Raw genomic sequence first — 27,778 nt, 5'->3', positions numbered from 1 at the left:
GATTTGTTCTTTTTGCTTAGTTTTGCTTTGACTAGGCATCGTTTTTTTTGCTTCCATATGAATTTTAGGATTGTTTATTCTAGTTCTGTGAAATATGACCATGGTATTTTGATGTGGGAATTGCATTGAATCTGTAGATTGCTTTTGGCAGTATGGTCAGTATCACAATATTGATTCATGAGAATAGGCTAGAAACGCTGAATTTTCAAGAGTTTTTTCATGTAGTGATTTGTTTCATGCTTTGTGGTTTCCTGAATGTTCTCATCCAGTCCCATGCTTTAATGGCCTACATCTTGAAGACCCCATATCTGTACCTCTGGCCCTAGTCTCTCCTATAAGCTTGCTATACACAAGTCTACTTGATATTTCCATTTGATACCTCAGATGTACTTACATTTACATTTCTTCTAAAAGCAAATGTACCATTTTACCTCCTAAATTCACTCAGCCTCCCCTAGTCCCATCTCAGGAAATGGCAGTGGCTATTTATCAACCCAGTCATCTCTACAAATACCTAGCTTTGTCCTCAACTCTTTCTCAGTTCTTCACACGTAGGCACACAGTAAGTCCTACTGATTTAATTGAATTAAATGTATTTATTTAATTCTCTTCCTTTAAAAAAGCAGACGTTTTGGCCTGGTGTGGTGGCTTATGCCTGTAATCCCAGCATTTTGGGAGGATAAGGTGAGTGGATCATTTGAGCCCAGGAATTCGAGACCAGTCTGGCCAACATGGCGAAAACCCATCTCTACTAAAAATATAAAAATTAGCTGGGTGGGGTGGTGTGTGGCTGTAGTCCCAGCTATTCAGGAGGCTGAGGTAGGAGAATCACTTGAACCCAGGAGGTGGAGGCTGCAGTGAGCCGAGATTGTGCCACTGCACTCCAGCCTGGGTGACAGAGTGACACTCTGTTTAAAAAAGACTCTTTAAAGAGTAATTTTAGATTTACAAAAAAATTATGCAGAAAGTACAGAGAATTCTTAACCTCTCTCTGTCCTACACAGTTTCTCCCATTAACATCTTTCTTTTTTTTTTTTTTTGAGACAAAGTCTCGCTCTGTTGCCAAGCTGGAGTGCAGTGACACGATCTCAGCTCACTGCAACCTCCGACTCCCTGGTTCAAGCGATTCTCCTGCCTCAGCCTCCTGAGTAGCTGGGATTACAGGCACATGCCACCATCCCCAGCTAATTTTTGTATTTTTAGTAGAGACGGAGTTTCACCATGTTGGCCAGGATCATCTTGATCTCCTGACCTCGTGATCCGCCTGCCTCAGCCTCCCAAAGTGCTGGGATTACACATTTGAGCCACTGTGCCTGGCCCAACATCCCTCATTAGTATGGTACATTTGTTACAATTGATAAACCAATATTGATACATGCCTGTTAACTAAAGTTCACAATTTATACAATTTATATCAGGGTCCACTGTGTTGTAGAGTTCTGTGGATTTTGACAAATGCATAATGTCATATATCCACTACTAAAGAATAATTTTACTGCCCTAAAAATGCCCCCATGCTCCACATATAATTTCCTCCTCCCCTCCCCCAGAATCTCTGGCGATCACTGACCATTTTTGTCATATATCTATTCCAAAGTGTCATATAGTACCTGAAATTATATATACTGTCTCTTTTCACTTAGCAATGTGCATTTAAGGTTCCTCCATGTCTTTTTGCAGCTTGATAACACATTTATTTTTATTGATGAATAATACTCTATTATATGGGTGTAACACAGTTTATCTGTTCACCTGTTGAAGGACATCTTGGTTGCTTCCAAATTTCAGTGATTATAAATAAAGCTGCTGCAAATATTCTTGTGCAGGTTTTTGGGTGGACATAAGTTTTAAACTCATTTGGGTAAATAACTAGAAGCATGATTGCTGGATCATGCACTAAGCCTATGTTTAGCTTTGTGAGAAACTGCTAGATTGCCTCCCAAAGTGGCTGTACTTTGGAACTCCATTTGCATTGCCACCAGCAATGAATGAGAATCTCTGTTATTCCACATCTTGCCAGCATTTGGTGTTGTCAATGCTTTTGATTTTAGTCATTCTAATAGGTGTGTAGTTGCATCTCATTTTGCTTTTTTGCAGTTTCCTAATGATATATGATGTTGAGCATCTTTTCATATGCTTATTTTTATATGGATATCTCTTTTGGTGAGGTGTTTGTTCAGATCTTTTGTCCATTTTGTAATTGGGTTATTTTTCTTTTGTCAAGTTTTAAGTGTTCTTTGTATGTTTTGAATACAAGTCCTTTATCTGATATGCATTTCTGCAAATATTTCCTTCCAGTATGTAGCTTGTGTTTTTATTGTCTAAATACTATCTTTTGACTGAGTGCAGTAGCTCACACCTATAATCCCAGCACTTTGGGAGGCCAAAGGAGGAGGATCACTTGACACCAAGAATTCAAGACCAGTCTGGGCAACATAGCAAAACTCCCATCTCTACAAAAAATTAACTAACAAACAAAACAAAACAAAAATGGCCAAGTATGGTGGTGCACACCTTTAGTCCTAGCTACATTGAAGGCTGAGGCAGGAGGATCACTTGAGCCCAGGAGTTGAGGCTGTAGTGAGCCATTATAAAGACACCATGTTACTGGTGGTGAATCCACGCAGGTCTGAAGCAACCTCAATTCCTGCCTCCTCAGAAGAAAGAATTTGATGGAAGGGCATAAGGCAGAAAGAGAAACTGAGGCAAGTTTTAGAACAGGAGTAAAAGTTTATTTAAAAGCTCTAGAGCAGAAACAAGAGGAAGGAAAGTACACTTGGAAGAGGGCCAAGTGGGCAACTTGAAAGACAGGTGCACGGTTTGACCTTCTGACTTGACGTGCCTCTGTGGTCTTGTGTTCTTTCTCCCATGATTCTTCTCTTGGAGTGGGCTGTCCACCTGTGCAGTGGCCTGCCAGCACTTGGGAGGGGAGCATGTGCAGTGTGTTTACTGGAGTTGTACCCATGCTTACTTGAGGTGTGCTTCCCTTACCAGCTGAATGTCCCTAGGAGATCATATACCTGTTAAACTTGTACAGTTTTAAGTTTTACATTTAAGTCTGTGATCCATTTTGAATTAATTTTGTGTTTAGATTCACTTTTTCCAGTTGTTTCACCACCATTTGTTGAAAAGACTATCTGTTCTCCATAAAATTGCCCTTGTTCCTTTGTCAAATATCTGATTTTATTTTAGAAATGTTTCTTAAATATGTGTTAGGAATTTGGAATCTACATTTTTCTTCCTTTCAGAGCACCTAAAGAGCTAAAGTAATGAAAAATAAAGTCTTAGTTTGTAAGTGGCTGAGCAATTATCTGATCCTCAATTCAGAGCTCTCATGTATAATCTGGATCGAAGAATGTAGCCTAGCTTGAAGATGGCTATTTCCTCCTCCTTAAAGCTAAGCTTGCTTTCCATATGGCTGAAGAACTGAATCCAAGTATAGTGGGTCCAATTCATCCAGTTGCAGATGGGGAATGAGAGCCACACAGTGACTCCAACCACTGCTTAAACAGGGTACCACTCATGCCAGGAATTGACCTCCTAAGTACAATATGGATGGAGTGAGAAATTAGAAGTTTGGGTATAAGTTTCCTTCATATGGTTGATATAGTCAAGAAGAGAGGAAGGATAGAAAGATTCTGCTCAACACTGTTTTCTTCTCCTGGCTCTAATAGCACCATCCTATTAGCTGCTTAATATCTTCCCAATTTTTTAAGTTTTTTAAGTTCTAATATAGCATATGAGGTGCAATATAATCTGTCTATTGAACTCAATATTCCAGTAACACCAAACTCTTTCTTATGCATACCATTCTACTTCTTCACTCACTACCTGTGCACACAGCCTCTCGTTTTCCTGGCAAATTCTCTCCCTTTCTTTTGTTCCTCAATAAATACAATTAACTCCTACTTAATCCTTTGGAACATCATCTTTTATGGGTAGCTTTTCTCTGACATTCCCTACATTAAGAATCTGTCCTCAGTGATTCTCGTCACTGAGAATGAAGAAGCATGTATCTTCAGAAGAAGCATCACTGAGACAGAAGCAGCATGTATCTTCTTCTGTCATAGCACTCATCATAACGGATTGAAAATATATTTGATATATCTGATATTCTTTATTGTAGTCTTTTCATAGACTACAAAGATTGTGTCCTATTTTTCTCCCCCCCCCCAGCACCAACTCATTTCCTGGCATAAAGCAGGTATTTAATAAAATGTATTGAATATCCATAAACTGAAAAGCAGTTTTAAATTATATTGTTTCCTAGAGAATGATTAGAATTGTCAATGTTTTGGCCAGGTATGGTGGCTTACACCTGTAAACCCAGCACTATGGAAGACTGAGGTTAGGATTACCTGAGGTTAGGGGTTTGAGACTAGCCTGGCCAACATGGTGAAAACCTGTCTCTACTAAAAATACAAAAATTAGTGGGGCATGGTGGTGCACGCCTGTAATGTGATTGAGTTTTCTTTATTAATTTATCTCATTTGATATGGATATAACATGGGATATGATATGGGCTATGATATAGGGTGCTGTTTCTATTCTCTTAAAGGTTATCTTACATTTAACGAATGCCTGTTTCGCTTAATAAAGCCTAAAGTTAATAAATATCTCTATTCTCTTTCTGAATAATAAAATGTCTTTACTTTAACTTCAGGTTCCTATCTCTTATATTCCAAATTATTGTCAAATACTAAATTAAACTTTGTTTTTAAATTTCTTTCCTGAAAATTAGTCATTTTAACTAGTCTATTGAATAAACCAGTTTTAGGATGCAAGCAGAAAGCAATTTTATTCTTTCTTATTACTGTTCTTTTAAAGTTGCTCTATTATATAAATATTTCTCATTCCTGAATGAAATCTAGGGTAGATTCCCTAGCTTTTCTGGTCACTCTAAAATATTAATTATAAATATCATTTTTTAAAATAATAAAAGTCCACTTACGTCTAATATCAAAATTAATAATAGCTCCCATCCAATTTAAAGCTTCCTTCTCCCTCAGCTCAAGTCTGACTCAGGCTGAGAGCCTGAATTTGGAAAATAGATGTGGTCAGTTTTTAGCTACTTTTATCCCTATCCTTGGTTTCATCTCTCAATAGCTTATCTTTTGCTTCGCCCAGTATTAGAGGTTGAAGGGGAGAAAACAGAAACAGAGAACTAGGTTTATATGTGACAAGTGTCTTGTGTGACAACTATCTCTTGGCTGTTTAGTGATGTCTTGGTGATGGCACAAGCCCAGATGTGCCGGATCTTCCAAGGGATGTTTATGCGGGTTCCTTAAAGCCCCTGAAGTGACTGGATTCTCCCACTTTTGGAAAATGCCTTCTCGGGCTGGCCGCTGGTGGCTTTTGCTTCAGCCTCTGAGGCTCACCACACGCAGACCCTCTTTTGGGGATTTTCTCCTGTTTCAGATGGGCCTCCTGCATAGGGTCCCATTCAGTGTGACTCAAATCTGGCTCTTGGGATCTGGACCTGGCCAGGTGATAGACACACGTTTGTTTTGCCAGCAGTGGGAACACATCTCTCTGTTTCTTTTCTCCCATTCTGCCATCAGGAGAAGCTGCAGGCATCTTTTCAGCTTGAAATGTTTTTGGTTGTGAGTCAGCACTCAGTTTCTGTGCTCTAGAAAATTCAGGGGGTGGATGGTGTGTCGAGCTTTCTGAGTAGTCTCAAAGGCCCCTCAGTTAGCTTGGGAGAGGGAAAAGTGCTGCTCTTTCTTCCACCATACAGAGAGAGGTAAAAAACACAACACACAAATGATTCTTTCTAAAGAAGTCCTCACTCCTGATCACTCACTTACGGTCTTCTTATCTAATTTTTATATGCTAATGTTCCAAACCAACTTCACCATCTATAAGATAAGATGAGCTGGTACTTATTGTTCTCAGCTTGGGGCTTTAGTCAAAATTCCAAGAAAGAACCCTATTAAATAGAGTGTTACATATTTTTTACTATTAATATACAGGTTTACCAAAAATGTTTTATCATTTTCTTTACTCACCAGTGCTTCTTGCTTTGCCTTACTTTTGTTTTAATTTTCTTCCCCTTACTAGGCAATGTCTTCTAGTAATTGTTCCAGGGAGGCTTTGCAAGTAATGAGCTCTATCAGTCTTTGTCTAAAAATGCTTCCTTGTGTGTCTTTGCTCAATTATTAAATGACAGATTAGCTAGGTATAGAAGTGTAGATGAACAGTGTTCCCTCAGCCCTTAAAACTCGTTCTTCTCCTGGCATCCATTACTACTGCTGCTAAGTCCCCGTTATTCTTTTGTAGGTAATTTTCTTCTCTCTGTTACAGTTTTTAAGATTTCTCTTTATTGTTGATGTTCATTGTAATGTTACTAGATGTAGATTAGTTTTTATTTATCCTATTTGGGCCTTTTTCCATTCATGTTTTTCTTGAATTCTGAAAAATTATCAGCCATTGCTGTTTAAATTTTGCTTCTTCCCCATTTTCTTCCTCCTATTTCTCTTAACTTTGCTTACATTCAGTCTCTGTATCTCTTTGAGTAATTTTTAGTGCATAATTTTCTGTTTCTTTATGTTTATTCTGCTATTTAACTTATTCACTGAGTTTTTAAATTATATTTTTATTGCTAGAGTTTCAAATTGTCTCATTTATAAAATTGGCTTCTGTTTTTCTCTCACAATTTTTTGGTATCTGTTGCTTTATATTTAAAATCTCATTTAACAGGCCACCAGGATACCATAGAGGGTAGGACGCCATTTATATAATAACACTCTTTGTCCATCTGCTTTTGCCACAGCAAGTCTGTCTCCTAACTCTGATCTCTCTCTCCTGTTTGAACTGTGAGCTCGTTTTAATAGTGATTGTTTCCCCAGGCTTGCATGTTGTCACCTGTGGAGGTGTCCATAAGGAGCAGTTTCATATTTATCTCTGAGGAGGACTCTAGAGTTTTTTCTGGTTCAGAAGAAAATGTTACCATTTTGGATTAATGTACCCATGACTAGTAGAAACTTGGACCTCTTTCCCTGCACGAACGATACAAGCTTTTCATCAGGCCCTGCATAAAGGGTAGGCTTCCTTGTCTCTTCCGTAATTGACTCTTGTTTGTCTCTCTCCAGTAAGTTGCTGGAGTGATTTTAGTTTGCATTTAGAGACAAGGCAGCCTTTCAAGACTTCTAGATTTATACAGGTGGATCCATGCCAGCTCCCCACGTTGCTCACTTCTGAGGGTTTATTTTCTGTTTCTATCTGAGCATAAATATACGCATTTATTTATATACCGATCCCAAAACAATCTTTTAATGTCTAATTCTCCAGCTTTGCATTCCTTCTTCATTGGTAATTTTCTTTTCATTCTTTCAAAACTGGCCATGTGTTTTAAATTATTATTTGTTTTCTTTTCTGTAATATTTCCATGTGCTTATAGTTGGAGAATTGGGGGATTCAAGGTCAGCTGAATTCTCATATTGGCCAGAAGTCAACATTAAATTTCAAAAGTGAATTTGTTCTCAATGTGGCATATATATAGCTATTCAGAAATAAAATATAATAACAGACAAAATAATGAACTATCAGGGATTTTCAGAGGTTACTGGGAAGGAAGAAATCAAAGAGGAAGTTGGAGGTTTGGTTCTCAATGTAACCTTTTTCTCTTCTTGGCATGTGCATGGAAAACAATCACATTATTCTACAAAGAATGTCTATTTCATATGTTTCAGAACCTTATTTGGAGCCCTTCATTTGCACCTTGGAGGAGCACCTGAGGGTCCAGCTGGCACTGGGAAGACTGAAACTACCAAGGATTTGGCAAAAGCTGTAGCCAAACAATGTGTTGTTTTCAACTGCTCTGATGGGTTGGATTATTTGGCTTTGGGAAAATTCTTTAAGGTTTGAATTAACTCCTCAGTTCTTTTTTTTTTTTTTCTTTGTTTCAAGTTTTAATCAAAGCTTTTATATAAGATTACTTCATTCCTGCATCTTCTCAATTGTTTCTTCCTTGTATTTGCCCTTTTCCTTTCCTACTTGGCGAGATTTGGCTTTCCGTTCAAGGATCTTTTTGCGGTCTTTATGCAGTTTTAGCCTAGTGATAACCACCTTGCTGGGGTGAATGCCTACGTGGACCGTTGTGCCATTAGCCTTTTCCCGCTGCACCCGTTCAATGTTGATAACATACTTCTTCCTGTAAACCTGGACTACTTTGCCAATTTGCTGACCTTTATAGTGTCCTCGTACAACCTGAACTTCATCATCCTTTCGGATGGGCATGGATCGCACATTGTACTTCTGTCTCAGCTCTTTGGAAAGAGGGGAAGACATAATCTTCCTGCGAATGTGGGAAGGTGCATTGAAATGCCTTTTGCGATTCTTGCTTCAGTTGGAAGTCACAAAGGGATTAAACTTCATTTTGGCCGCTCCCGCTTCGGTGATGGCTGCAAAAGGGAACTCCTCATTTCTTTACAACAGGATAACTGATCAGAGATGGCCATTTATGATGCAACATAATTGAATACAAGTAAAAGGTTTACTGTAACTTAAGTAAAAGTAAAAATTGAAGCACTATCTCAATAATTCTTAAAGGAAGTAAGGTTATAGCCAAACCCTATTTGCAGAGAAGCTCTACTTCCCTCTCCAGTCCCTACTGTAACAAATCATTATTATTGGTTGGAGTAAGTGGTGTCCCTTAAATACGTTGGAGCAGATAAGAGTTTGAGAACGATTGCATCGTGTAAAGGTTGTGGGATTCTAAAGACATCTTTAACCTGTTGATCTTGTTATTGAGACGTTATTTAGAGTCAGTAATTTACTTTTATAGACATATTCTAATCAATCATTTCAGTGAACTTGAAATCTTAAGTTTTATTATTTGTTTTTCTTTTTAAAAATTTATTTTTATTTATGCATTATAGATGTACATATTTTCAGGTTACATGTGATAATTTAATAATTTATAAAGATCAAATCAGTGTATTACTTTTTTTTAATTCTAAGTTAGATTCTTACTCTTGTCAGTCCATGAGCTTCAAAAGGTGGAATTAGAGATACCAAGTCCCTGCCTATAAACCTGTAAACATCTGATCATTTCAGCAGCTTGTGGCTATAGCCTGTCATTCCTTAAAATGTTAGGTGACACAACTGAACACAAAATGATCCACTGGAAATTATATATTTATTTATATTTTTCTGTAATTTTTCAAAGCACATTTTATTTTATTTTTATTTCCAATTTTTATTTTAGATTCCAGGGGTACAGGTGCAGGTTTGTTACATGGGCAGATTGTGTGTTGCGAGAGTTTATCTGGTGTGCAGATAATTTTGTCACCCAGATAATCATCATAATAGCCAATAGGTAGTTTTTCAATCCTCACCCTCCTCCCACCCTCCACCCTCAAATGGGACCCAGTGTCCATTGTTCTTTTCTTTGTGTCCATGTATATGCAAAGCACATTTTAAAGATTCTGGAGGGGTTCTTCCGCTCAGGCTGAGTGACGCGCTTCCGGGTCACCGCCGGCTGCAGCCTCCCGGCACGATGAAGACATTGAGGCCCAGAGAGGTTAAGTGACTCAGCCAAGGTCAAACAGCTATCTAGGAGCCATGTCCACTTTGTTCCCCTCACTCTTCCCTCGTGTGACTGAGACACTGTGGTTTAATCTGGATCGACCCTGTGTGGAAGAGACAGAGCTGCAGCAGCAGGAACAGCAGCATCAGGCCTGGCTCCAAAGCATGGCAGAGAAAGACAACAACCTGGTTCCTCTTGGCAAGCCAGCCTCAGAGCACTGTGATGACGAGGAAGAAGAGGATGATGAAGACGATGAGGATAGTGAAGAGGACTCAGAGGATGATGAGGACATGCAGGACATGGACGAGATGAATGACTACAATGAGTCGCCTGATGACGGAGAGGTCAATGAGGTGGACATGGAAGGCAACCAACAGGATCAGGACCAGTGGATGATCTAGGTAGACAAGGCAGGGTGGACTCAGAGAGATTCCAGGCCAGCCCAAACTACCCTGCATCCCAACCCCCAACCCCTGCCCACAGAACCAGCTGATGGCCCCAGTGCCTGAAAGTGCCCTTGGGCACCTCCTTAGCTGCTGCCAGAATCTGGTCTCCTTGGCCCCTCCCAGTCCATTGGTCTGCACTTGAAATCCCCAGGGCCTGAGCCCCACTCCACCTTCCTGGCCAGTACCTCACCCCTTGATTGGCAGGTCTGGTCTCTTTCTAAGTTTCTTTAATAAAGAGAAAGGAGTGATTTTCCAAAAATAAATAAATAAATAAAATAAAGATTCTAGAATATTTACTTTTCTAAATTTTCTCCAGAAAAAGTTAACTTTAAAAAAGATTTAAAAACTAGCAAAATAGAATATACCACCCCTAACTCATGCTGTAAACTGTTCCTGGCTAGAATATGACTGATCTGGAGTTTGATTATTCTACATTTGTGATACTGAAACAATTAGAATTAGAACGTTTAAAAGCTCAAAATTGTAATTAATAAAATATCAAGAAAACATTTAAATGACCAACTAACATTTTAATTCATTCTTTGTAATGATTTACAACTTCGTTGAAATGAGCACTATTCCCAATACCAAAGATACGGAATCAAACTAAGTGTCCTTCAGTGGAGAAATGGATAAAGAAAATGGATTACATCTATACAATGAAATACTATTCAGCCATAAAAAAGAATGAAATCATGTCTTTTGCAGCAACCTGGATGGAACTAGAAGTCATTATCTTAAATGAAACAAGCCAGGCACAGAAAGTCAAATATCCCATGTTCTCACTCATAAGTGGGTGCTAAGAAATCTGTACACATGGCTGTGTAGAGAGTAGAATGATAGAAATTGAAGGATGAGAAGGTGGGAGAGGTGTGTGATGAGAGATTACTTCATAGATGCAGTGTATGTTATACAGGTGATGGATACCATAAAATGGTATGGAAAGCAAAATGGTATGATGCCAGTGTATGTTATTCAAGTGATGGATACCAGATTGCATAGTGACTTAGTCGCTATGCAATCTATGCATGTAACAAAATTGCACACATACTCCATAAATTTGTACAAATAAAAATAGATATATAAAAGAAAAAATAACAAAACTAAAGAATTCTACATGCAATTTGAATAGCCATTGCATTCTTAAATGTCTAAAGAAATGTTGGTGTATATTGCTCAGTTTTTGAATCTATGTAATGACTATCTTAATTATTTTATTTAGAGTCATAAACTTATATTAAATTTGCTTATTTGTAAGTATTTGTAAATAGCTTCTTTGTGTTGGGATTGTGCTGGATAATGGGGGTAGAATATTAGAAAGGCATGATTTTTATTATCAAGACTCTCAAAATTTATATAACGCTTGAATATGACTTCCAAAGCATTCTATTCTCTGTGATTTGTTGTCATGCATAAGAGGTCAAAGTCATTTATAGAGTCTTCTCCAACTAATGAGAATGTACTATTCTTTGACATGCATAGAAGTCGTGTACAATCCAGTGTGGTTCAGAAGAATGAAATGTGTAAAAATCCAAGGTCAGCTGCTATAATCTGTGTGGCTTTGTGCTAATTATTTAACATCTCATATGGTATAGCCTTAAAAGTGTCCTTGCATAAAAGATACAAACAAAGTGCTATGAGTCACGGTTGGCACATACAATGTACTTGATGTAACACATGCACGTGTGTGCTTGCATGCGCACACACACAATCTATAAAATATATGTTCAGTACATATTTGTTGAATCGTTTGATGTTTTTAAAAGTAAATCTGAATTCAGATGAAACTACTTATGCTTGATTTTCCAGTTTTTCCTTATGATAAAATAGTACATATCTGTGAGGTAGCTGTGGGTTAGGACTGTAAACCAGGGCCTTAAACTATGGTAGTTGGCTATTAAGGTGCTCAAACCACAAGGCAGTCTCATTCACAACAGAAGTCATCTTATTTAAATGGTTATTATAACCTATGCTATAAAATCCATGTGGAGTAAGCAAATAAAATCAACTTGTAAATAAAAAGCAGGAAAGGCTTTGAGATTATAGGTGTATGTCTAAATGCTAAAAAAAAATGCAGAAAGGAGAAAAATGTTAATTGGAAAATTTTCCAATTGATCAAACTCTTTTATTCATGCAGTATAATGAATTGGTAATGAAAAAATCAGCTGTCTTTAAAGATAAAGGCGAATAAGCAATTTCCTTGACAGGATATTAAATCCTAGAAAAGATCAGGTGAAAATACAACATTTCAATGCAATATTGAATCAGATAAAGTCAAAAATTTTCATTACTCTTTTCTCATAGGGACTGTTATCATGTGGAGCCTGGGCTTGCTTTGATGAGTTTAACAGAATTGATTTGGAAGTACTCTCTGTGGTTGCTCAACAAATTCTTACTATCCAAAGAGGTAATGGACTAGTTTGTCTTTGCATTATGTGAAAATAAAAGAAATATGAGAGGTAATGAATGGCACAGCTCATGTTTATATGCGGTGTTACTAAGTCCTTTAATTCCTGATTACCTACAGGTATTAATGCAGGTACTGATATACTGATGTTTGAAGGAACTGAACTAAAACTTGACCCCACGTGTGCTGTCTTTATAACAATGAACCCTGGGTATGCTGGGCGATCAGAACTGCCAGATAACCTGAAGGTATGGAAGGAGTTACTATATAATCTGTTTCTTCTCTATAATTTACAAAGTTAATGTATGAAAAGGGCCCGGTGTGGTGGCTCACGCCTATCATCCTAGCACTTTGGGAGGATGAGGTGGTGGGAGGCTCACTTGAGCTCAGGTGTTTCAGACCAGCCTGGGCATAGTGAGACTTTGTCTCTTAAAAAAAATAATAAAATAAATAAAATATTTAAAAAGTGTGTGTGTGTGTGTGTGAAAAGAAAGAATATGCTATCCTCGAGTTTATGTAAAATATTTTGTTTTAGTTATAATATTTTAGAAAATTGTTTTAGAAAGCAATTTTTAAAGCTTTGAGCATCTTTATAGAGTAAATATCCACACCAGGAACAATTCCGAAAATATTTATTTTTAAAATAGTGCTAACTGTGAAAAATTACAAAATATAGAAAACTACTAATGGGGTACCCATTCTACTGCTTACTATATATTGTGTCCCCCTAATTTAAATGCCTTTTTACAATGCTGGAAGCACACTATTGTGTATGCTGGGTGGGTTTTTTTCATGTTAATATTATAACATGAACATGTTCCCATCTTTATAAGCATAATTCAAACTATTAATACATTTACCAAACTGTAGCTTACTTTTGGACATTCAGTTTGCTTTCAGTTTTCCTGTGTTATAAATAATATCACGATGAGTAGTTTTTACTAAAGGCTTTTCTCTATTTTGAAATATTTCTTTAGATGGAGTCATAGGACCAAGGTATTTGTTGCTAAATTGTGCTTCAAGACAGGTTGAAGTGATTTTCATCCCGTATCAATTCTCAATTTTCATTGACACCCAGCATTAATTTTTTAATGAAAAAGAACAAAACACTTTCTTGAATTGACCAGACTTTAAAAAAAAAAACAAACACCATTTTATTTGATTATTAGTAAAATATTTTCCCCATATTTTGGTTAACAATTTTATATCCTTTTCTGATGAATTGCATATGTATGGCACATATACAGACAGCAGTGTTGAAGAATAATGCAATAGTAATTGTGGATCCAAAACCAAATCTCCTGACTATATCCTATATTACTTCCACACTTCACCTGCTTAGACTGACAGCTTCCCAGACTAAATGAGCAGTTTTTCTTTTCCACCAAAAAGACTTGATATGACTAATTGCTGCCAAGTGTTTTTGTATTTCCATTTCATGCCCCTTTATATGTTAAGTCTTATGTTTTAGTATTTTGCCTCAGTGAAGGAAGGCATGATTAACAAATGAAAAACGGTAAATCCTCTTCTATCTAAGAAGCATTTTACAAGTTTTATTTGGCATTTTCTTTTGGAAAGCTTTTTGTTGTTGTTGTTGCAGTTCTTTTATTTGTTCACTATGTTGCTCTTTTATTTGGTAGGATCAATCTGAATGCATAAATTTGCAAAGGTAGGAAAAGCAAAAATCTCTGAGTAACTTGTTATAGAAAGCTGGGAGCCATTATTGGTTGAATTTGTTAATGCCCTCTGCAGACCTTTCCACAGTTTTATTTACTGTGCAGGTTGAAATAGTGCTAACATACTTACCTGGTAGTTCTCGGGGATAATGTATTTTCCTTCTACATGAGGCCAAAAGCTGTTCTCAATTCTGATAGCTTCTCCTGTTGTGCAGCCTTGTTGGTTCAAGCTTCTACAGTGCATCTGTTTTCAAGTATATATGGAAATACCAAATACCTAACAAGTCTGAAATGGAAGAGTTGCATATTCCTTAAAAAATAATAAAAACCTGATGGGGCCCAGAAAGTATCATTACCAGTCTTCAGAATCATTCTCAACAACTCCATCTTCTTCACCTGGTGATTCAGTCAGTCACCAAGCCCAGGGTTTCCATTTCACACAACTCCTACAATCCCTGCTGCACCGACCTGGTCCCCTTGCCACACCTTGCTGCTCCCTGCCTTCTTTCTTCTCCCATGTGTCTCATTGCAATAGTTGACTTGGCATCAATTTCTTCTCTATTGAAATTCACTCTAATGAATTCCCCATCACAGTGCTACCGGTGTTGTCTGTCAAAAGAAATCGAATCATATAATCTTCAACTTTAAAAAACTTCTGGGCTCCTTTTGTGGACTAAAGTTCAGATTTCTTAGTACAATCTATAAGAGCCTTGGCATGAGGACTCAGTTACATCTATCCTGCCATTTCCCTGCCTCTGTCTGTTGCACTGGGCCTCACTAGCCTCTGAAGGTCCCTTGCCTTTCTACATGCTGTTTTCTCTCTCAAGTGCTCCGCTAGGCCGCCACTTTACTGTCTGACAAATTAATGCTCATCCTTTAAACTAGCAGTGAACACTAAATATATATACAATTCAGATCTGACCTTCTGGGTGAAGTCCCTGGACTTGGCTGAGGTTTATAGCTGAATCCTATAATGTGCATGTCCGTGGGTTCTTCAGGGACTCTTCCATTAGGAGGAGTCTACTTGTAATTCCTGAGGCTTGAGTGATGGATTCTGTTTCTCCAGTTGTCATTGCCTTCTCTCTGCCTGGATCTCTGTGGTCGACTCCATGTAAACTTCACTGTTGGAGAGCTCTCACTCTGCCAGGAGGTATGTAGGGCAGGACTTACAGAGCTTCAGTGTGGGCCTTCTTTGTTGTGTACCACTCATAAATCCTTTTCCCAACAACCCCTGGGTATTAATCCTGCTACCACAGGTCACTATCCTTTTTCAGACATGAGTCAGGCACCAGTCCATATCTCCCAAAATGCAGGAATATCTACCAAGCTCTCACAGAACTTGGGTGTAGTGAGGAGGGTTGTGGGAACTCAGAGCATAACGACAGCTCCCTTCAAAAGAAATATTTTCACAACTCCTTCCTCTCTCAAATATTTTGTCATCTACCAGTAGATGAGAGGGTTCGAGGTTGTAGACATTTCCTTTGTAAATTTTGTATGTTGAGAAGATCATACTCACTGTAGTAACTGATGTGTCATATCATGCGGAAAGAGTCCCATTTTGACATCCTGTTACATTTAGACAATCTGCATAATAAAGCAGTTTCTTAAATACATCTTCACTTTAGGGAAGCTATATTTTAGATTTAAACTATTCTGAAGAATCAGTAGTCAATGATCATTTTAGAATAGTTGGCTAGATCACTTCTCGGCCTTTTGGCTAAGATCAAGTGTAGAATAGTTTTCTAGAAGCCACTGTAAAATAGACACATTCTAGATCTCCTAGTGTCACAAAGCCAATGAAGTGATACATAGCTTTTCAGAGTATATGTAGGATGAAACACTAATAGTATTGAGGAGAAAAAAACAAAGTAGATCCTAAGTCCTCCATTTCATTCAACTAAAATCAAGCTTGTTCCTGAACAGATCAAAATATTTTTAAAATCGATTTGCAATTTCTTAAAAATAAATGGTAAAAAGTTATTGCTTGAATTTTTTCTATTGTACCAATATGTAGTCTTTTGAAAGCATGCTCCAGAAAGTATACACATTTCCTTATGTACCACCCTCCTTCTTCCACCAGTAGAGCAGAAGCAGTAGAACAGCTATTCTTGATCATTTGTTTTTGTTGAGATAAACATGAAGATTATGTTCACATCGATTACATGCACTGGAATTTACTCAAGTCTTGGCATGTTACCTGGATCTGTACCCTCTTTGTTTTCACACTCAACAAACTATGTCACTGGTTAAGCTAGAATCCAATTTAATTTTTTTAACAAAGCACTAAATTATCTTCAAACTTACTGTTATTACCAACAGATTATTTCTGGTATATCCAAAATCAAACTACAGTATATCTGTGTGCTGCACAACCTGTTTGGGAATCACTGGTTTAGGCTTAAAAAATATTTCATTCAGGATGCTTTTCATTGTGTTAAGATCATCCTAATAAATGGAATATCATGATACCCCTTGACACTTCTTTACTTCACTTTATTTTTTGTTCTGCTAATCAGAAATATGTCTGCTTCACCATTTTCCACAACCATATGACTAACAGTGCTAAGAGGTGAATAGGATATTTGTGAAGTAACTAGGGTGGTCAAAGGGAAACCTATAACACACAGTCCTGAATGTTGACCTCAAACTAGTAGTAATTTGGGATATTGTAGAAAAACTTTATCACCCTAACCCCGTTGACTGGCTGACTGATTCGTTAATTCAGTCATTCTCTCTTTTATTCTTTAAAAAAGTCGTTGTTGAGAACCTACCCCTTAAAAGAGATACCAAGTGTATAGCAATTCTCGTGCTCTTTTTTTCCTCATGTGTGTAGTGGTTCGAACACTTGCTTAAGCATTTTTATTTCAAGTTATTTGCTCAAATTTTTTAAACATTTTATTCTTTCCATTCTTTAATGGTAACCTTATTGATAAAATAGCAGCACTATAGCCTCTAGCTAGTAATTAACACAACACATTAGAAGGATCTTACTTGATACAAATTTTTGAATTGTTCTCAACTTAGAAGAGTTATAACAGATCATTTAAGCAAGATGTTCTTATTTTCTTTCTACCGAGTTTTTGGTAATTCAACTAATTCCCAGAATGTATTTATGAACTGACTACGATTGTCATTCACTAGAATAACTTCTTTTTTCCTTAGAATATTATTGTTTTCCATATTTTGTACAAGCCAGTCATGTTTTAATACATAAGCTGTTGAAATGAGTCCTCATACACACTAATATTCTACACCTAAATTCTTATTTATTCTTTTACTTACCATCATATAACATCATATAAGCTCAGTATTTTAAATACTGAGGTTCTGTTTACTTACCATCATATAACATCATATAATCTCAGTATTTTAAATATCATGAGAAAAAGTTATCTTTACAATTTGTAAAATTGATTTATCTCTATTAATAATTATCTATTACTTATTTCCAGTTTTCTTTCCTTTATTATGCTTGCTGAAAGACTGACACTGTGACTTCAGATCCAAAAAAGTTTAAAATATCTCAAAATGGATCATTTATCTAACACTAACATAATCTGGTAAACTCTAGATTATACAATTAAGTAGATCCCCGTAGAGCCTTGCTTGAAGCCCACTTTCCCAACAGGGGGACACTCAGCAGCCCAGATGAGAAACCCAAATTTGAACATCCTGGGAGAGTCTGAGGTTCCGTAACATGTTGCTTCCCATGAAGAATATAATGTATTTGAAATTGAAATTGAACACTTAGGTGAAAGAGAATTGATACAAAAAGCTAATGATATATTTATTATATAACCACAACAGAAATTTGATTTTTTAAGTTGCTTTTTATCTATATGATTTGAACATTAAAATTTATTTTATTTTATATTTTTAGAAGCCAGGAATTTGTCTGTTTATTTGTTTACTTTTTAAACTTCCAGGTCAATGATGTTTTTATTGAGGTATGATTGACAAATAAACATCATACATATTTAAGGTATACAATGCAATGTTTTGCTATACATATACATTGTGTAACAATACCCCTAATCAAGCCAATCAACTTACCCACCACCTCATGTATATACTTTTTCTATTTTCTTTCTGTTAAGTAGATCTTAACATTTAAGGTCTACTCTCTTAGCAAATTTCAAGAATACAATACATTATTATTAATGGACTATGAACATTAAAATGTAAAGCTATTGTAGAAAAGGTATAAAGTCATAACATTATGAAATAAAGAGCATGATTATCTTTACAGTGGTCTTTTTAATTTTGTGAACTCTTTACACATTTTTGCCTTTTAAAATTATTCTTAATTGACATATAATAATTGTGTATATTTATTGAGTAGAGAGTGATATTTTGATGCATGTAAATGATGTGTAATGATCAAATCAGGGTATAGTGTATCTGTCACCTCAAATATTTATTTCTTTGTGTTGGAAACATTCAAATTCTTCTCTTTTAGCTATTTAAAAATATAGAATAAATTATTTTTAACTATAATCACCCCACAGTGCTATAGTACGCTAGAATTTATTTCTTTTATGTACCTGAAATTTTGCATTTGTTAACCAGCCTCTCCCTATTGCCCCACCTCACCTTTCCCAGCCTCTAGTTACCACTATTTTACTCTCTACTTTTAGGAGACAAACTTTGTTAGCTTCCACATATTAGTGAGAACATGTGTGTGGTATTTATCTTTCTGGGCCTAGCTTATTTTACGATGATCCTTTTAAAAGTAACTTTTCTACATACCCATAGGCTCTCTTTCGCACAGTAGCAATGATGGTGCCTGATTATGCCATGATTGCTGAAATAGTCCTGTACTCCTGTGGGTTTGTCACTGCTCGGCCACTGTCAGTAAAAATTGTGGCTACGTATCGCTTGTGTTCAGAACAGTTGTCATCTCAACATCACTACGACTATGGAATGAGAGCCGTGAAGTCAGTTCTTACTGCTGCTGGGAATCTGAAGGTAGAGAACACAAATATTTCTTACTTGTAAATTTCCTATTTGTAAATTTCCAGCCTAATGGATCTTCACAGAGTTCCAATAACTTGTTGGTTTCATTAATTGATTGAAAAAAATCAATTATTACACCAAAAATATATTATCTTGTACACATGAAAAAAGAAATTTTATAATGATTTGTAAAACCTTACACATGTAATTCTTAGTGATTTGAGTTCTGTTTCATTAATGAGATACTACCAAGGAATAAAATTGCTTACTCCTGAGAAATGTTTTGAATGCTCTCAGTCTATATAAATGTATAAACAAATATAGCATTAAATGAAATAAGTATAATTAATAAATATCCACAAAAGACTCTAAATATTGTCACTTACTATAATTACACAATTGCAGCCAACTGTGGACTAGCAGTAATAGATTTGCAGTATGATGTTTACCTTCAAAATAGTCTAAATTGTAACTGTAATATATGAAAGCCCAAATACTTTAAGCTTTGGTTGACTTTTCATTGAGAGTATATTGTAGAACCATGAAATATAACTGTACATTAGTTCTTTATGAAATCAAGATAGGCTTAGTTAATAGCAAAATGCAAAATGTGACCTTGGAGCTTCAAATTTTTCACATTCATGATTTGTAGAAGATACAGATTTTAAATTATATCCTATGTGATTAAGAACAATAGGATGCATTTTTATCTTCCATAATAACGTTATCAAGAATTCTGATATATAGTAGTGATATTCTATTTCACATTAGCCTGACATAACTTCAAGTCATTGTTTTTCGCAGTAAATAAAAGGGACTAGAGGCAACAATTTGTATTAAGTTGGCATGTCAGGATTAGATTGTGGTCAGATAATGGGAAGGATAATGCATTGTCCTAGTGTATGTCATCACTGAAATCTTGACTATGGAATTGAGCTATTAAAGTTATGCAGCAAAGGAATCCTGCAAATACATCCTATCATTCTTTTTCAAAGCTAATATAGACTTGTTGAATGTTTTGGCCTGAATATTTTGAAGCTTGTTTCTGTTATAGCAAGAAACAATTTAAGCATTTGCTTTAAAATAATAGCCTCTCAAAGAACAAAAGAGACTCTGACACTTCATAATTTATGTACAGTTAGATTGATCCAAAAACAAAATCCAGATCAACAGGACATGCTCCGTCATTGAAGAACTCGAGACTCAGAGACTGACTCTGACTGCCAGGCATCACACACTTTGTAAGGCTGAAGCTAATTAAGTAGCAACATGGCATTTATTAGGCAGAGAGATTCTAGAGAAAAGGGAGAGGGTTCTGGAAAATTATATGCATGGTGGTAGGAGAAGCTTTGGAGTGAGATGTTGAATAATGTATTAAAGGTGGAAGAAATAATTCTGAGTTTGGATTTTTGTTAATTCATGTGAACATTGCTATAGGTATGAGTAACACGTTCAGAGTTCAGCCAGATTTGTAGTACACTTTGGGTATACCACAAATGTTTTGGAATCTAATGTGAGTTTCTTAAACACACTTTATTAAACTAACTTAGCATGTGACACCAGCCCTCTCCACTCTCTGTGTGGAACTTGCTAACACGTGGCATTCTGGGCGTGCAGCCAGCAGCATCCCCTGCCCTTCCTTCCACTTCCGCTTCTATCAGATGAGCTGCATTCCTTACTCAGAGCCGGTTTGCTTTTTCTTGAACCTTTTTGAAGCCACTTGGATACATTACTGTTACTATGTCATCTAACTGCGTGGTGGGAAAACTGATTATATATAAGCATAAAAAGAAGGAATTTTTTTTCTGTGAAAGCTAAGTTCATATTTAAGAAAGATTCAATAAAGATAAAATGCTGAAATTTTGACTTTGAATAAGATGTTGATAAGAAATGTGTATAAAACTGAAGAAAAATTAAAAATGTATCAGGCTGATATACTTAAATTGTATTATAAGTATCTATGAAGAGCAGTAACCTCTTTAAAAAACAAAAACAGAACACAGCAAGATAGAGTAGATGATGTGTTATTGATGTGGCTTTTGGAAAAAAAAATGGTGCCTAACTCTATACTCAGAGAAAAGGCCTTGGCATCAAAATATGGGCAAATGAGTGAATGTTTATATGTTTTAATTTAAATGCATCTTTTCAAAATGATTGCCCACTTTTAATAATTTTCATTCAACCAATATACTGCTAGTCGTGAATACATGTAGAGAACAAGCAAGCTCTACCCAATACAAGGGATGGCAGCTGCCAAACTATATTTAATTCATGTTAGTACCTCTTAGCATATCTGTGAAAAGGTAGGTAGTTTAACCTGGGTTTTTATTATAAACTAGTAAAAAAAATACAACAAGTTTAAATGTCAGTTTCTAAAATGGATAACAATTCAATATAATGAAAGAAGAGCTGCATTTGTTTAAATTGAGTACAGGGTCTGTATGTTTGTGTGTATGTGAACACGAAGGGGTTGGGTGCTGTTAGCAGATGCAGATATCCTCATGAGTGTGGTTTTTTTTTAGCTGAAATATCCAAATGAAAATGAAGAAATTTTGCTGCTTAGATCTATCATTGATGTAAATCTGCCAAAATTTTTATCCCATGATTTACCACTCTTTGAGGTAAGAACATTCATTATCCCAATGTATCAAAACTCTTATAATAATGTATTTATCACATGTCTAAGGTTGTGAAGCTCCCACTATGGAAAAAAATGACACAGTGCAGAGAAACATAGATAATTCCATATTTTATTTGAAGTGTGGTTAGCTAGCTTTGTCACTTTGAGAACTTTCAACAACTTGGGATTTTAAAATAGTATTTTTAAGTTTGTTACTGCAGAAAATAATGAGCACACGAAAGTTACAAAATATTTGCTTTATATTCCACTAGAATGTAGGCTCCGTAAAGAAAAATAATTGGTCTAACACACCACTGAATCCCTAGCACAGTATCAATAATAGTAAATGTTTTTTCAACTAATGACTGAAGAAATAAAATAGATAAATATGCTTAATTTCCTTAAAAGAATGAGATGACTTTTATGAAATTGTTTTTCATGATAAGAACTAAGCTTAATAATCTTGTTATAATTTAAGATTGTGAGTATTGAGAGGAAGTATTAGAATAATGATTAAAGTTTTCATAATATCCTTTGGTGTCATTCTTTTCCTCTTCTCCATACCAAGTAGAAGAACTCAGAGGGGTAGTGAGCTCCTCCTAAATGTTAGATGTTGGACTAACTTGCACTGTCTTGGAATTCAGGCAGTTAGCTAGCAGTATGTTACATATTTCCAGATACAGGAATCTAGTTTCATTCTTCTGCATATACTTATCCAGTTTTCCTAGCACTGAAGATACTGTTATGTCATGGGGAAGGGGAGAAGAGATGCTGTTGCTAGTATTGGCCAGTGTCATTAGCTACTGATGGCAACCATGCATGTCTCATCATTCTGAAAAGAGCTTTACTTAGTATTTAGAGTTGACATGCAAATACATTATGGAGCAAATTAACAAGGAAAGAGTTCAGATTTTCTCACTAAAGTTTTCCCTCAATTTGTTTAGTACTAGTGCACTGTACAGATTTTCCAGGAGTAAAAGCTATGTTTATTTTCAGAATATGGAAATATACCTCACTAGATGTATTGTCATGCAGTTGTATATTCATTCAGCAAATATTTATTAAGCAGTATTTCTCAAGTGGCGGTGAGGAGTGAAGTCAACTTGCTTCTACGCTGCCATTTTTGAACTAGAAGTCAGGAGTCCAACTTTTTAACTTAAAAATAACATGAAACTAAATGTAAAACCTAAAGCTCTAAAATTTCTAGCAGAAAACCTTTGTGACTTTGTGTTAGACAAAGATTACTTAAGTACAATACCAACAACACAATCCATAAAAGAATACATAGACAAAATGGAAAAAAAAAAACTGCTCTTTGAAAGACACATAAGAAAATGAAAGACAAGCTGCAGATTAGGAAAAATATAAACATTTGGCCTAAGCACAGGTAAAGAAGTTACTCACTGGAAAACACAAATTGAAACCGTAACAAAATATCACTACACAGCATGTTAAAATTTAAGATGGATCATACCTAATATTGGAACTCATACATGACTGGAGGAACATGACATAGTACAACCACTTTAGAAAACAGTTAAGCAGTTTCTTAAAATGTTCAACACCTATCCACCATATTCAGGTGTTCCATGTCTCAGTATTCACCCAAGGGAAATGAAAGCATTTGTTCATACAAAGTCATACACAAATGTTTGTAGTCACTTTATTTGTAATAGCCTAAAGCTGGAACAATGAAAATGTGTGTCAATAAGTGAATGGATTTAAAAACTGTAGCACTTTGTTGCAATGAAATATCACTCAGCAAAAAAAAAAAAAAAAAAGAATAAACTATTGATACCTGCTGTGACATGTATGAATCTCAAAATATTTGTGCCATGTGAAAGAAGCCAGAAGGAAAAAGTAGTATGCATGTGGTCTAATTTCATTTATGTTAAAGTCTAGACAATGCAAATAAAAATAGTAACCAAAAACAGATAAGTGGCAATCTGGGGATGGGGGTAGGAGGCAACAAGGAGAGGAGGGAAGGAGGATTACAAAAGATTACAGGAAACTTTTGGGGAGTGACGGATATGTTAATTATCTTGGTTATTTATTTTGACAGTTCTACTTATGAAATTTTATACTTTAAAATACTGCGACCTATAGTCCCAGCTACCCAGGAGGCTGACGTAGGATGTGGTTTGAGCGTGGGAGGTGGAGGCTGCAGTGAGCCATGATCGTGCCACTGCACTCCAGCCTGGGCGACAGAGCCAGACCCTGTCTCAAACAAACGAAACCAAAACAAAAACTGTTCGCAAAACGAACATGTAAGGATCACAATTTAAAAATTAAAAAAAAAAAAAAGAAAAAATACAGGTTTGTGTATGTGAACTATTCCTCTATAAAGCTGTTAAAAAAATTGTTGCACTATTATTATCTAATGGCCCTATTTCCATCAATACAAAATATGTGTACTTAATATAAATATAAAATGTAAATCCTTGAAATCATCTATCATCAGGGAATTACTTCGGATTTGTTTCCTGGGGTAAAATTACCAAAACCAGATTATAATGATTTGCTGGCAGCTATCAAAGACAACTGTGCCTCCATGAATTTGCAAATGACCACATTCTTTTCCGAGAAGATTCTTCAAGTATATGAAATGATGATTGTGCGTCATGGTTTCATGATTGTTGGAGAACCATTTGGAGGAAAAACTAGTGCATACCGCGTCTTAGCTGGAGCACTAAATGATATATGTGAAAAGGTAAGTATATTATTAATGCATTAATTTATTTATAATTGACTTTGTGCAAGGCAGAATGTACCATTATTTTAAAAGATGCTTTCAATGTGGCAACTTAAAATCATGAGAAAAATGAGTCAAAGAGAAAATAAAGTTTTAGAAAAGTAAAATGAAGCAAATAGGAAGTTCATATGAAGGGTATGCTGCAAACTTGCTTTCAACCTTTTATTTCTTTTTTTAAAAAATTATTAAAGTAATACATGTCTCTTGTAGAAAAAAAGTCTGAAAACAGAAAAATTTGAAGGTTTTCCTGTACTACTTTCAGAGGAGTCTTTTTTATTTTCTAGATAGATTTGTAATGCAAGCTTCTGTTATTGGCTGCTAGTGGTATTGAACTGAAATGTGTGTGTGTGTGCATATATGCACACATATATAATGACTCATTCAGAATTCTTATACACATCACATTTTGATTGACTTTGAAATGCTGAAGGAATGGGGCTGTTTTAAATTCTTCAACTAATACTGTATTTTTGTTTACCTCTCCTTATAGATATTTCAAATAGTTTTCACTTTATAAATTTCAGTGTTCATATCCTGTATGAGATTTGTGATGATTGTATCTTTACTTGAGGAGTCTCCCCTTCAATCAATATAAAATTACTTACTTTTCTGTTATTTGTTGTGATCTACTTTGTCTAATTTCAATATTGCTACCCCTACTTTCTCCCTGTATGTATATTTGCCCATGTCATTAATTATATCCTTGGGTGTCACTGTGATTTACTTTCTATAGAGAATAAATAGCTTGATTTTTGTTTTCTGCAGGTCCGTGGTCTTTATCTTTTCAAAGATAAGTTTAAAATCATTTGTATTGATTGTCCAGACTGATATGCTACTTATTCCTGCCATCTGTTTCTTCTGCTTTTACACTTCCATGCTATTTTGTTTCTTTACTTCCCTTCTGTTTTTTCTTCCAGTTTTTCACTTCTTACTTGTCTTCTGCATTCTTTATCTTGTTTATTGCTCATTTGTATTTTTCCTGTTTTGTTATTTTATTGTCATAGGAACTGATCTTTTATATGTGTACATATATAAAATAAAGTCTCCAAAAGAACCCAACAGGTCACTGCTCAGAGTAGGAGATGAAGATGTGAGCATGTATTCCGGTCCACTTGTAAAGTCTAAATGGCTCATTTTCAGGGAATTCTAAGGGTGACATTGTGATTATGTCATAGGGCAGTCTTCCTTAGCCACCATAAGCAAGCTATAGCTTCACACTAGCCTTGCTCCGTTTAGGATAAAAACTTTTCTTTGGTGACAGCAACTTTGTTCTGATTAAGAAGATAATAGAGATTTCCTATACTTCTTAATTTAGGAAGATACATTGTTATCGCCTTCCTGAGTACACAAAAGAAAGCAAAGATATTGAACTTGTTTTATTGTTTTAAGATAACTATTCTGGGCCAGGCGCAGTGGCTCACGCCTGTAATCCCAGCAGTTTGGGAGGCTGAGGTGGGCGGATCACAAGGTCAGGAGATTGAGACCATCCTGGCTAACACGGTGAAACCCCGTCTCTACTAAAAATACAAAAATTAGCTGGACATGGTGGCGGGCGCCTGTAGTCCCAGCTACTCAGGAGGCTGAGGCAGGAGAACGTCGTGAACCCAGGAGGCGGAGCTTGCAGTGGGCTAAGATCGTGCCACTGCACTCCAGCCTGGGCAACAGAGCCAGAAGATTACTATTCTTCTGGGAGTGGTGGCTCTTTCCTGTAATCTTGGCCCTTTGGGAGGCCAAGACAGGCAGATCACTTGAGCCCAGGAGTTCTAGACCAGCCTGGATAAAATGGTGAAACCCTGTTCCTACTTTTAAAAAGCCCAAAAACTTAGCTGGGTGTGGTGACGTGTGCCACGTATAGTCCCAGCTACTCAGGAGGCTGAGGTTCAGAGAGGACCACTTGAGCCCAGGAGGCGGAGGCTGCAGTGAGCCGAGATTGCGCCACTGCACTCCAGCCTGGGTGACAGAGTGAGAGCCTGTCTCAAAAGAAAAAGAAAAAAAAAAAAGCTTAATATTCTCACCATTTTTTTTCCCCCGTTTGGTAGTTTGTGTCCCAAGCTCGGGAGTGCCAGGCAGAAGGCAATGTTAGAAAGAGTTGAACTTGTTATGTTTTTATGTATAAAAAATAAATGATTGCCAATAGGTGGAGCACAGAGGATTTTTAGGGGAGTTAAAGTGTTCTGTTTGGTACTATAATGGGGGATAATGATACCACACACTTGGCAAAACCCGTATAATTATGCAACACAAAGAGTGAACGTTTAGTGTAAACTGTGGACTTTAGTTAATAGTAATACATTAATATGAATTCATCAGCCGTAACAATTTACCACACCAATTCAGGATGTTAATAATAAGGAAAACTGTTGTGTCTGGGTGGTGGAGAGAGTATCTGGAATCTTTGTACTTTCTGCTGAATTTTTCTGTAAGCCTTTTTTTAAAAAGCCAATTAATTAAAAAAAAAAAAAAAAAAAAAAAAAGCTTAAAAGTTTATGTCCAAAGGGCATTAATGTCTCTTATAATGCCATAGACCAGCTTTCAGGGTTTTGGGTAAAATTGACAATTTATCAAACTCAACTTTTTCACTCCACAAGAAATAGCTATTTCTCTGTATTTAGATCTTTTAATTTTCTCTCAGAGGTTGTTTTGTAGCAGTCAGCAAATTACAGTACATGGGCCAAATTCAGCCCCAAGCCTTTTTTTGGAATGCCAATAAACTTAGAATAGTGTTAACATTTTAAACATTTGTTAATTAAAAAAAAAGAAAAACATAGAAGAATATGTGGCGGACCATATGAAACTTGCAAAGCCTGTAATATTTACCATCTTATCCTTTACAGGAGAATTTGCCAGCCTATTTTGTAGTTTAGGAAATATAGATTTGCACAACATTTGCTAATTTCTCCCTAAGTATGTCGTGAGCTTTTAAATACTATTGTGAATGTTTTTTAAATTTTATTTTTCAGTTGTTCATTAGCATTGTGTGTAGATAATACAATTGATTTTATATATTGACCTTGTATGCTGGAACCTTGTCAAATTCACTACTTACTTCTGACACTTTCTTTGTAGATTCCTTAGGATTTTCTATATACACAATAATGTTTTCTATGAATAAAGACAGTATTCTTTGCATAAAAAATGTTTGATTTTTTTTTTTCATTAAGGGGCTAATGGAAGAAAACAGAGTTCAAATAACTGTTTTAAATCCTAAGTCTGTCACCATGGGCCAACTGTACGGACAGTTTGATTTAGTGTCCCATGAATGGTCCGATGGGGTCCTTGCTGTCAGTTTTAGAGCATTTGCTTCTTCAGTGGTAAGTTCTAACATTTTCACATGCATATCTTAAAAGGTTAAGATATTTATTTCTGACAAATTTCTTTTTTCCAAGCAAACT

General features: G+C 36.0%; 1 protein-coding gene and 2 pseudogenes across 3 annotated transcripts in view; 2 read left to right on the top strand and 1 right to left on the bottom strand.

The window, feature by feature from the left end:
- Positions 1–27,778, top strand: part of LOC105468290 (dynein axonemal heavy chain 7) — a 340,382-nt gene that overhangs the window by 159,622 nt on the left and 152,982 nt on the right. For all 3 annotated transcript variants that reach the window (XM_071073104.1, XM_071073106.1, XM_071073105.1), the window contains 7 exons: positions 7,692–7,860; positions 12,280–12,382; positions 12,503–12,630; positions 18,814–19,026; positions 21,537–21,635; positions 24,096–24,344; positions 27,548–27,697. In XM_071073104.1, coding sequence (XP_070929205.1) covers positions 7,692–7,860; positions 12,280–12,382; positions 12,503–12,630; positions 18,814–19,026; positions 21,537–21,635; positions 24,096–24,344; positions 27,548–27,697 — 1,111 coding nt within the window. The remainder of the gene's footprint in view (positions 1–7,691; positions 7,861–12,279; positions 12,383–12,502; positions 12,631–18,813; positions 19,027–21,536; positions 21,636–24,095; positions 24,345–27,547; positions 27,698–27,778) is intronic.
- On the bottom strand, positions 7,905–8,376 carry LOC105468175 (large ribosomal subunit protein uL24-like; annotated as a pseudogene).
- Positions 9,421–10,302, top strand: LOC105468174 (anaphase-promoting complex subunit 15 pseudogene; annotated as a pseudogene).

This window comes from Macaca nemestrina, chromosome 11, assembly GCF_043159975.1.
Source record: "Macaca nemestrina isolate mMacNem1 chromosome 11, mMacNem.hap1, whole genome shotgun sequence".
NCBI lineage: Eukaryota > Metazoa > Chordata > Mammalia > Primates > Cercopithecidae > Macaca > Macaca nemestrina.
This window is presented reverse-complemented; position numbering and strand designations above follow the sequence as displayed.